The sequence below is a fragment of the Lycorma delicatula genome, chromosome 1, assembly GCF_047948215.1.
Source record: "Lycorma delicatula isolate Av1 chromosome 1, ASM4794821v1, whole genome shotgun sequence".
Lineage (NCBI taxonomy): Eukaryota > Metazoa > Arthropoda > Insecta > Hemiptera > Fulgoridae > Lycorma > Lycorma delicatula.
Window position 1 is genome coordinate 47,070,879 of NC_134455.1, and position 12,982 is coordinate 47,083,860.

General features: G+C 30.3%; 1 protein-coding gene across 2 annotated transcripts in view; it reads left to right on the forward strand.

The window, feature by feature from the left end:
* The window catches only part of LOC142317886 (46 kDa FK506-binding nuclear protein-like), a 77,180-nt gene that overhangs the window by 51,778 nt on the left and 12,420 nt on the right, over positions 1-12,982 (forward strand). For both annotated transcript variants that reach the window (XM_075354430.1, XM_075354434.1), the window contains 3 exons: positions 1,020-1,249; positions 7,918-8,148; positions 12,363-12,544. In XM_075354430.1, the coding sequence (XP_075210545.1) occupies positions 1,020-1,249; positions 7,918-8,148; positions 12,363-12,544 (643 nt within the window). The remainder of the gene's footprint in view (positions 1-1,019; positions 1,250-7,917; positions 8,149-12,362; positions 12,545-12,982) is intronic.

Sequence of the window (12,982 nt, forward strand, 5' to 3'; positions counted from 1 at the left end):
GATAAAGTTCTTAGTTTCGATGCTAGTTGTCTCATTACTTATTTGGCACATTGTGTATATGTATTTATTTATTTATAATGCAGTCAAATCTTGCAATAATAGCAGCCATATTGCTTCTGGTGATATTTATTTTTGTCGTTCACATTCCTGTATTAAGCACTGCTTTCTTTTCTGTGCAGCAATAAAATTCTCTTTGTAATTGTAATATTTTCCTTACTATCAAGTGATGATTAGTTTTTGATAAATCATAGGTTGGAGGAAAAAAAAGCTAAGCAGCTAATAAATACCTCTTGGAAAGTGACCTAATTTTCTAAGTGATAATTTACGCCAGCACAACACCACATTTTAATCTTTATGACCGTAGTAAATCGGACAAAAATCAAATTTCTACGTGTATTGCTAAAATTTTAAGTAAAGGGACTTTCTGGATATGATGTATATACTAGTTCCATTTATTAAAAAAAATATATTTCTTACATTAGAAGAATGTAACACACTTATTTTTACATTTACATAATACCAGCAAATGCCCAGAATTTAATAATGAAGTTGAAATTTGTTACTACTTATGCTTAGTATAACAAATAATTAATTTTGTAATTAAAATTTACAAAACTGTAAGGAATTATATTAAAAAGATTAATAAACTGCAACATTAAATTAAATTATAAAATTTATGTTTTGCAAAGATTGTAAAATATTCTGGAAGCCAAATAATCACTGTAAACTTCTAAACATAATCAAAGCAGCCAACCAAGTTGTTAATTGAAATTTCAGAAATGCTTTCATTAATATTCTTGTAGATGTATCCCGTTCAGGTAAAACTTAGTAGTTATTACCATATGATAAAAACCTAATTATCTTACTTCTAGTACACCTTAACAGTATACATTTATTGATCTTTGTTACAAATCCTATGTATTTGGATTGAGAAATTTGACAAGTTTCACAAATTTATGATCTTTACTAACTCAGTTGCCAGCTTACAACTGATAAACTGATTTTGATGTCTGCTTTAGATGAAGATGAAGAGGAAGATGACGATAGTGATGAAGAAGAAGATGATAGTGATGAGGAAGACGATGACATAGCTGATTCAGATGAAGAAGAAGAGGTTCAAGTACCTTCAAAGAAACAGCAAAAAACACCACAATCTGCTAATAAGAAAGTTCAACAGACTCCTAATAAACAGACACCTAACATTAAACAACAACAGCAATCTGCAAATAAACAGACACCTCTTCTTAATGTAAGTATGATTTTTTTTTATAATTGGAAATTTTAATTTGGTAATATTAAAGATTTATGTCTTATATTAAAAATACTATACTATTCTGAAATAGGAGCCAGTACTCAGAGAGGAAGGTTGAAATGGTTAAAATCGAAAAGGTTAGCATAAATGTATTATAATACAAATTACAAACAAATAAGATTACTTAATATAGACATTTAATTTGTGAATTTATTTAGACACAATTTTTTCTCAATAAACAAAATACAAACAGATTTCTCTACTATTAAAAAAAAAGAAACAATTCACTTTGTCATAGCCAATGATTGTCTGCCATGATATTTGCTCCATAAGATAATTTTTAATGAAAAATATTATTTATTAAACAGTAATTGATGTCCCTGCACTGCAATTCCAAAACTGACAGTGCTGGTTGAATATAATACTGTTTCTTATATCTAAAGTGAATCAAATGCCAATAACTTAATGAAATGAAATTTCAAGTACACATCTTAGTGTAATTAAAATAAGTCTTGTTAGTATTATTGATTTCACTGTAAAGCTGTGTTAACTTGAAAATATAAATAATTCTTCTGATCCTCAAACTCTTATATACCTAACACCAAGACCCTTTGGTATTTATGTATTATAGATAGGAAAATAAAGCTGCTTAGATGTTTTATTCAATACTTAAATGATTTCCTTCATATCAAACAGGACTACAAATTTTACATATATTTTTCTTTTATATCGTTGGACACCATTATCTGGCATTAGATTTGAAATCTCAGCTTTCAATTTTTTGTTGTGTTTTAAAATTATACATTTGATAAATATTTGTTTTATCTTGATTCTGAAATTGTTGCTTTATTTGCAGTATAACCTTTGTTATTCTTCTATTTGTCATTACTTTAAAGTAAAAATTATATATGAGAGCAAAAATGTACAGAAAGAACAGTTCTAATTTAAATAATACCAAAACAGTTTCACTACATCTGTATCCAGTATTAACTTTATATTCATACCAATTATCACACTAATCAAATAACTTTTTACCGCTTAAATTTTAATAACATATAGAGGTAAGAACCTTACTCGGCCTTAAAAAATTAAAAATTTTTTAATGTTTCTCTAAGTGTGATACCATTTCTTGAATTGCTTTTTTTGCGTACATTACAGACCTGTAAGTAGAAAAATACAATTTTTCTATCATCCTTAGTTTTAAAAAAAAAATAAGGAAAAATATAGTTAAAATCTGTAAAATTAATAATTTTGCACGGTCATACCTGTGTTAGAATGATTTCGCTGATGCTTTTATTTTGTAAATAGCCTCAGGCACATCCTGAATTAATGTCCAACAGTAATCGGCTAGCATGTTAGTATTCCATTTCCCTTTATAGCAGCTTTCCGTCACCAAATTGTCTTTGTGGAAACATTCACCATGTTTGTCACTTACATCTCCAAGGTTGTCTGGGAAAAAATCCAGATGTAAGAGGAGGAAATGTATTTTCAAAAACATATTACATCCTTGTAGCTCTGTATGAAGTAAGAAGTTGATTAACAATATCGTGGTAACTGTTGGATTTTTGTTTGCTGAGAAAATATTTGCAAACGTAGGACCAACAAATATTCCTTTTTTAATTTTTTCCTTCACTTAAATTCAGAGATTTCTGCCTGTTGTACAAAAATCTGGGCCTATCCTTCCTTCTTCATTGCTTTTTCAAAATTTTTCATTAGTCCTAGCTTGATATGGAGAGGGGATAAAATATTTTTCTGGGTTGAACTAAGGGTTCATGAATAATATTTTTCCCATTTGGAGTTAAGTTGTCTCATTTCTTCCACTCTTTGGTAACATATTGTTTATCCCTAGCTCAGCTGTCCCATTCGCAAAGAAAACACATGTGCTTAGTATACTAAGCACATGCCTAACTGCATGTCTTAACATAGTAACTATAACTTTCAAATCACCACTTATGTTCCAGCTATGTCTTTCATAATTTATTTTTTCAAGAATGTCTTATTACATCGTATGTCTCTTTCAATTAATACTATAAGCAATTGGTATCGAAGAATATTTGTTAGCATTTTGTACTAGAACCACTTTTAAACTTGGACGAATCTATGAAAAGGCACCAGTCCTTAAATTTATGAGCTTATCCTAAGTGCAACATAAGCTCATCAGTATTTGTGCAATAAACCAAATTATTTTCATCAATAAAGTAGTGAGGAAGGTCTTGTCAGCTTTGAAAGCCTGAAACTTTTGTATTTTTTTAAGTAAATTCCAACCTCGCAGTCTTGATCCTAACATTTCAGCTTGATTTTGTGATAAATTTAAATCCCTAACCAAGTTTTTAATTCACCTGTGATATAAGATGTGGCTTATTAGAATATAATTAAAAATCAAAATCATTGTTGTCTTCTTCAGTACTGCCTGATTCTTCATCACTGCTTTTGAAACATACATTCACAGATGGCTCAGGGACTGGAATAATTTCACTGTGAGGTACAGGCCTGATTGCAGATTGCTATCAAGGATATTTTAAAGTATGTTTAGATTTTTTAGAAATTCCAGACACACTTGTTAAACAAAAATAACAATTTGTTACATGATACTTTGGTTCATGCCAAACCATAGGTACACCAAATGACAAAGCCTTCCGTATACCTTGCAGCCATCCTCTTAAATATACAGAACAATTAGTGCATACTATATGAGGAGCCCATGCTTTATCCTGATCACCAATGTTATACTGAAAGTACAAATATGCTTTTTTAATTAAAGGTGTAATGTTTTTTCTATTTGAGTTTACGGTAAGCTCACCACATACATAACAAAAGGCATTCACATCATTTAGACAATTTTGAGGTATTATAACACTGAACAGTTAACAAACTTAAGACAGCAATAAGATTGAACAAAATTAATTCATTCCTAAATCCAGTGTTACACACTAAATCCATAGAAACAACACAGCTGCGTTTTCAGCTACATATTTTGACCTGCACAGACATGATTAATCTTGTCCATGAAGGCTCACTCTTTAGTATTAGATATGATTTAATAATATGTGACTATGATCCGATTTAATTATTTGTCTAGTATTGTTTATTTATAGCTTACAAATAACATTCACAAAGCTAACTGTACAGTGGAAAATGAAAACTAAAATTTAAAAATTGTTCAAAAATGGTGGGCAATAGGAAGATTCTGAGTTCTTATTAGTTTTCAACATCAAAAAACAGATTAAAATCATGTATCGCTTGATAGGAAACAAAAATGTTTATCAGTGTAATTCATAAAACAAAAGACCATGTGAGATAATTTCTTCAGTTTACAAGTGGTGAATATGTAAAAACATTACACAATTCCAAACTAATAAGCTAGATAAAATTACATAAAAATTTAGATTTTATCATCATTCTACCCTATTAATAAATAAGTACACAGATTACATGAAAATTTTGTTTGTTTTAACAAATTATGATTTAAGAGTATACTTATTTTGCAACTTCTGTGATTTTCTTGAGCTTGAGCATTACACTAAGGATTTTGTGTTTTTGAATATAGGTGTTTGAGTACTTGTCCAGCATGTAGGATCCCTATAATTTTTCCTGATCATATGCAGTTGGCTCTAAATTTGATAGTACCGATGATTGTGTTTGGTGATTACAGTTGTTTCTCATTTTCCAAAAATTCATTCTTTTTAGCATCAATTGCCTCTTCAGGATTAAACATTGTGCTGAACATTAATATCTACAAACCTTAATATCTAATCAAGCCATGATGAGATTTTCCTAGGAATGTAAATTCCTGATTTATAAATTAGCCACATGATTTAATAATTATTAACAAATTTATTTTCTAATGCTCTTTCTTTTCTTTCAATTATCTTCCCTTTCTTTAAAATGTTGCAAAAGAAACCATGTTGTCATGTAATAATGATCTCACCAATATTTTAAACTTGTTGGTCCAATACAAATCATTTTTCTCAAAAATTGGAAGCAGTCCTACATGTTTCAAGAAATTTTCTACATTTTCCTTGATATCTGTGCAGAATGGTTTTTTATTTCTATCTTGAATTTTTCAGTGACAAATTGAGAAAGGTGCTGAACACATAAACTAGCATTTTTTTTATTTTAGCTAACTGATGCTGTATAACGCCTTTCTTGTTTGAAATATTCAAAATGCATGATTTATTCTCTTCTTTCCAGTCTTTTGCTATGGAAGCATTATATAATCAACTACATTCCTAACACCTACCAACATCTTCAATTAAACTTTTATTTTGGATTAGTAATACTAAGGAACAAAATTAAATAATTAAACTAAGTAATATATGTGATCCTATTAGAACTTTTCACATTGAATTCAGATAAATAAAGATTATCTCAATCGCCTACAATTTTTTTGGGGGGATAAATAGGTAAACTTTGAAAGAAATGTAAACTTAACATACACATAAGGCACTATTCAACTTGCCTAAAATGTGTCTATTTGACTAATAACTCACATATAGTCACAGTAGTTAGAAAATTTGCAATTATCTAACATTTTCTGCATAATACTTTCATTTTCCTCTGTGCTGATTTTTCTACTTGGCATAAGTTCTTCAAAAAGTTTTTATATTTCTTTCAAATAATGAAATCTAGCACAATTTTTATCCGTCCCCGTAACAATGTTTTTGAAGAGCCTTAATTTTATATGGAGTAGAAGATTTTCCTAAATTAATTAATATGGGATCTACAGTATTTTTCTGTCTTAAGCATAAATGCTTCATGTTTGGGCACTCCTTCCTGATGTAATTATTTGTCTTGTTTCTGCTGTCCCATTCACACAAAAAGCAGTAAAATGTATTACAGTCAAGCTACAAACCTATTAATTAACCCAACAACTTTTAAATTGCAATGTATAATAACGTAGTAATGATTTTTTTCTTACAGGATTTTCATATTGTTATGTTTCTTTCATGTTAATTACATAAGCTAGCTGCACAGCAGAAGATGTTTTACCATTATGCAAAAGGACAACCTTTAAACTACTTTTTGAAGAATCTATAAAGTGTTGTCACCATTCTATAGAGTTATGTTCATGACGAAGGCATCCATGACAAGACAACATTGTTACAGTATAGTAAACCATATTTCTTCAAAATATAAACCTAGAAGCTCTCTTGATTACAAAAGAAACACTAAAGGGTTTTAGTGTTAGTATAGAGAAGACTTCAGCCTAAATCCCAAAAGTTTTAAAAAAACACCTGGTTCTTCATCCTGAACAAGATCATTTAATTGATCTTAAGATATCAGATGAAGTTTACAAACAGAGGATTTTGCTCAAAAGTAAACTTGCTCTACTTTTGCTCTTCATGTCGACTTTCAGTGGCTACCATGTATTCAAATTTATCTTTTAAAGATATGTCTGTTTAGAGGGTATACAAATACTCACCTTAAGGCACTAGCCTTATAGTAATGGCAAATTTGGGTACTGCAGTGTGTGTATGAATTTGACACTTATTCTTTTATCTGTGTAATACAGAAATAATAGTTGAAAAATTGTCTTGTGGTCATGCCAGACCATCATCAGTATGCCAAAATTCATGTGCCAGCTACCCTTAGCCCAATCTGTTAGATATTTCATTCGGGTTGAAGAGCTGATGTAAGGGGTCCAGTTCTTATATTTATTCTCATTTACAGCTAAAAATAGTTAATAATATTTATTAAATAGTGGCGTCAAACTTAGATGCTTCAGATGTTAAATCCTTATAAATGTAACAGATGTTACCCAAATTATTTATTCACTTCCTTGTTATATTTATTCACTAACACAACACACTTGACACAGAAAGATTAATCAGTACTAGTGTGTTAATTGTATGATTCAGAATACTTCTCTGTGCTTACACGTCAGAACCCACTATGAAAAATTCTGATTGCATTTTTGATTTCAGCAAAATAAGTTACATTTGGAATATAATAAACATTCATTTACAAGAAACTGTGTACTAGATTGATTGTTTTATTTTATTACAATAATTTTAAAAAAGCAGAGGATTTCTGGATTCAATTCTTATTTTAACTCTTAGCAATTTGAATGATCTGCATCTAATATCTTTATGAACACCAGTCACAATCAGTAAATGAAGAATAGCTTGTAATATAATTTCCTCGCTAATTTTAAAGTTTTACATAATAATTGAACTTTCCATTTTTAAAGATGATCCTGCTCAATTTTTAAAACACTTTTACTCATGATTGGTTCTCATTCAAACATTACTTTTTATGAATACCCAACTATGAACTTTGAATAACTGTAGCAGTGCCTGAGGATGAGGATGAATATTATAATGTTTTGAGTGAATGATCTTTTAATCCATGTATAATTTTGGTGTGCCGGTACTTTTGTTTTCAGTGGCCTACTGTTTTTCTTCAAGTTCATCTTTTATTCAATCTGTCTCCATTCTTCAAAATCACTGCAAACAAGATCATAACATTTATTGAAAGTTTTGTAACTTGTGCAAGTTATGTTTATAGAAGTGAAAATCTACTTCTAATTGATGAATCCACAACTGCTGAAAACCACTACTGCAGAATATTGTATTTGTACCCCACCTTCCTTAGATAATTAAACACTCATTTTTAATTATAAATATGTTACGCTTAGATAGTCTGATTATTTATTTATTCTTTAGGGCTCAATTCCTAATCAACAGCAGTCTGGTAAAAAGAATAAGAAGAAAGGAAATCAAGGCCAAGAAACACCAAAATCAGCAAACCAAAATGATGTTAAAGCAAAAAATCAAAAGACTCCAAGCAGTGAATCTGGTAGTCCTCAACTAAAAAAGAAGACTACTTTAGAAGGCGGGATAGTTGTTAAAGATATTAGAGAAGGAAATGGGCCAGTAGCAAAGAATGGACAGTTGGTAAGCATGCTAATTATTTTAACATACCATTGTAAGTGCCATGTTTAGTGACGTATAATTGTTATTGCAGTATCACAGATATACAGATTTTTGATTTTATTGCCTTCACATTTATACTAATTTGCTCAAAGTGTCTCGTATGTAGAGAACTTAATGCTAAAAACTAAAAAATTTATGATTATGCTTATCTTTTTCTGAGCTTGTTTGCTATAGATCTCTGTGTGATGATGGAGAACTAGATTGTTGATGCTGAGTGATAGGTGGAGTGTCCTAATGTACTGGGTTTAGAATCAGATAATGACTGAAATCTCATAGGCCCAACCATTGGTAAAAAAATCTCTTATTGAACAGTCGAAGGCACTTTCATCCAATTTTTCTTCTATGTACTGCTGTAGAAAATTTCTTCAAATGTAAAATAAATGGATGTATAAACTTTGTGTACATGAAGTAAAATCTGCATCAAACAAGATTCAAACGAAAAAATTAGTTGAAATTGTAAGATTCCAAATATCCACTTGCTTCTGAGAAAGTTTTTTTCTAACCAGTTGAATCTTCTGAAAATACTTTTAAATTTAAAACCTTGACTAATCTAAGGTTTTTAGCCTAAAACAGATTCGGTTTAACAAATTGTGCAAAATTTTATGAAGATTCTAATTAATGAATCACTCACTCTTTAGATGTGCAAGGTCTGTTCAAAAAAGTGTGTTTATTGATTATTTACATTACATAATTAATTCCTTTCAATGTCCTCTTCTTGCACATTGAAAAAAGTTGAAGTGTTTACACTTTTCTCTATGCCTTTTCAGGTTGAGGAGCAGCTCTTATCAAAATAATATTCAGAAAGTTTTACCAAAAAAAATTTACTCTTGTCAAATCTGTCCTTTTAATGGAAATTTTAATTTTGAAAATAAAATATTCAGGAAAGACTACAGGTGAAATATGATTCAGAGGAAGGAGGTTTTAGAAAACAAGCAATGGTGGCAACTTGCACGCCAAACTTCAAATCTTTCTCCTCACTTTTTCATGGAGATGTCTGATGATTTACGGGTAGTGTGGCTGTTTAAATCTGTCTTGTATATAAAAACTCTGTAAAAACATCTTTGATATCAAATGTAACTGCCAATATCATCACCTTGGTTTAAATGACTTTTGCATATCTTTTTCAGTCGTCGGTAATTATTTTTCCTGGCCTACTGTGCTGACAGACTTGATTCCATGTCATATGCATTACTCCCATGTCTCATCATCAATTTTATTCATCACTATGCTTTTCAATGTATATTTCCTTCTAATTGGTTATATAGTAATCACAAAAATTGTCACAAATCTCTGAATTATAAAATTAAAAAAAAAACTTATTCCAAAGAAAATCTTTATTAATAAAGTTCCACTTGATGAAATTGAAAATGTTTTACAATTTTGCCAACTTTCAACATTTTGCTTGCTTTGAAGAGAAAATTGTTACTTTTGGCCTGTTGTATATATTTCATACAAATTTTATAAATTACTTTTTTAATTTTCAGTACAATACCACTAACAAATAATATTAAATAAATTTAGGAGGGCCTCTGATTCTGTATCCCACTGAATGAATTTCAAATTACTTTATTGAAATGCAGCTTTTCCAAGTTCTGTGTATAAAAACTATTACTATTTAAAGGCTGTATCACGAAGTTCTTGGACTTCCAGAACTTCCAGAACCTTAATTATTTAAGGCAAATAATTTATTCTACTTGTAAAAATAATGGAAAATGTTCACAATAAACATTTGCCTTAAAATGCTTTGTGAGTTACGGCTAGTGAAAAATTTCACTTTGATTTCAGCTCCCTGGTGAAATGAGATTGTACCAAACATTTTGGTACAATTTTGCGTGATGTTTTAAATTGTCATTCTAGTTTGCATTGAGTTACATGTTCAAGTTTTGTGGTTATAGGGGTTTATGATTTCTAAATTTTTAGTTTTTTTAATTTTTTTTTTTGTTTTTGTTTGAAATAATAATTTTGGAGTTTTGAACTGACTGATGATGCTGGATCCCATGAAAGTCGGCTTTTGGTGTTAGTTTTTTATGTTTTGTTACTGTATTTCATGGTTATTTTTTGTTATATGGGAATATTTAATTTATTATAACAGTTGAGCAACATAAAAACCAATATCCAACACTATGAAACACCTCTCACTCAACTAGTGTTACTAGTGGATGTATATGTTACTACTGATTGTTGTTCCTGTTTGTCAGGTGGTTAAGTGTCAGAGCAGAATACGTTTTGCTGCAGTGCAATATTGTGAGTGCAGCTGTATTTGTGTAAAGTGCCTTATTCATTCCAGGAGAGGATAGCTATAGTTGAGGCCTATATCTGTTCTGGATCATTTGAAGAATCACATCAAGTATTCGTAGAAAGATTTCCAAATGCCTGTATCCCAGCGAAGAGTAGCGTACACGATTTAGTTAAAAAATGGCATACAACAGGTTTGGTTTCAAATGCAAAATGGAATAGGCAACCTTCCATTAAGACTTTACAGGCCATTGCCAATTTTGAAAGATAATACTGCCACTCCAAAAAAATCACTACCCAAGTTATCCCAACAATCTGGTGTTAAATACTTGTAAAATTCTTCATGAATTAAGATTGAAATCATACCACGTTACAACTGTGCAACAACCGAATGAGACAGACAAACTGAAACGACTTGATTATTGCAACTGGCTTCTCGAAAATGTTGGACAAATATACTTGATGTCATATTTCATGATAGACAGGGCATGATTTCATTTATCCGGCCATGTTAATTCACAGAACACCAGGTGTTGGATGGTGAGGAATCCTCGCACGATATTTGAGCATCCACTTCACGATGTGAAAATTGGTGTTTGGTGTGCCGTTTCCTGTAATCTAGTGAGACCAGTATTTATTGACCAGACTGTCAATACACAAGTTAACCTCACAATTCTCAAAGAATTCTGTGCACAATTAACTGGTAATGAAAAAGAATACAGTTTCTTCCAGCAAGACAGAGCAATGTTTCGCACATCAAATGTTTCACTGAATCGCGTTCATGCAGCTTTCACAAATGAATGAGCTGTCGGCAGAGGATGGTGGCCTCCACGTTCCTCAGAGTTATCTACTTACAATTTTTTTCCTTTGGGACTACTTAAAGGAGAGATTTTAAGCATCTAGTTCCCACAATATTGATGAACTGGAGGTGGATGAGAAATCAACATAATTGTCAACATTTTGAGTCATAATTCAATATGATAAGTCAAACACAAAAGTGCATCGATGCCCAGGGTGGTCATTTTGAACATACTTTGTAACAATAAGATAATAAATGAATCATTTAAATTATGTTTTTATTATTTAATTTATACATCATTCATTAAATTTCATTTCAACATAACTTACTGATTCTGCAGCAGTTAAATTATGGGTTTGGTTTTCACCCTGTACTTGCTTATCAATATAGACAAACTGAATGCACTTTATAAAAGGCAATCTGGTATGTAAGCAACCACAACAAAAGTGATGTGGATTGTAGTAGGGTTAAACTTAAACCTCACAAGAATATAAAGAAACTTGAAATGGAGTTTTTTTTTTGCCTGTCAGTTGTTAATTTTTCTATAATGAAAATAGCCAATCTGCTAAATATCAAAATAATATAAAGAAATCAATACAGAAAAGGGAAAATATATTACCGTTGTAAATTAAAAGAGTTGATTGTAATACTGGAATAAAGCAAATGTCACTTAATACAAAAAACTAAACTGTGCTGTACCTTCATACATGGATCTTCCCTGGTTTTTTACTTATTTGAACATTTGCTTCTACCACCCATGTGAACCACCATCTATCTAAAAATAATTCAACTACACGAGTGATAATGATGATGATAATAAAGGAAAGTGATCAACAGCAATATAAAAATGTGAATTATATATGTATATATAGAAGCTTAATGCATCTGAATACTCACCTGTTTTCTTCTTAACAGTAATTCATTATAGTAAACTTTATTTATGCCTACTAATGTCTTCTTTGACTAAAATTTGTAATCGTCTTTCTCTAACCTTATGAATAACCTTCCTTTTTACTTGCAGTTGTAGAATTCGTAAAGAGTAACAAATTTTTATATTTTTGTGGGTATTAAACGTCTATGCATTTGTAGTTATTTACTTATTTTGTTGTTCCTTAAGTTTGTTTTCATTTATTTTTTTTAGGTAGCTGTTTTTTACCAAGGAAGGCTTAAATCAAACAACAAAATGTTTGATGAATGTAAAAGAGGTGGCCCTCCATTTAAGTTCAGATTAGGAAAAGGAGAAGTAATTAAAGGATGGGATATTGGTGTAAATGGTATGAAAGTAGGAGGCTTAAGAATGATTACATGTCCACCAAATATGGCGTAAGTATTCAAATATTAGGATAAGCATTATTGTAGATAACACAGAATTTTAGTCTATCCAACTTAGTAAATGAAAATCTGCTAATTTACTTGACAGATACAGATGACTATGTAGATTTATTATAAATTGTCAAAAAAAGGGAATTAAAAGAAAAAAATAAAAACTTTTATTAGTTTTTTGTGTTTTATACAGCTTAACTTGATTTTCAGTTAACAAACATATATAATTTTTTTATTATTAAATAGTATAAAACATACATGATTGAATTAAACATTTTAAAAACCCACAAAGCTGCTTTGAAGAAACTACTGCAGCACTCCTTAGTGGCTTACAATCATAAAACTGATTTAAGTACCTGCTCTGAGGTAATGCTAAAAACCGCATCAAAATCGGCCCAGCTGTTATAGAGAAACACACACACTGCAACTTCTTACCCT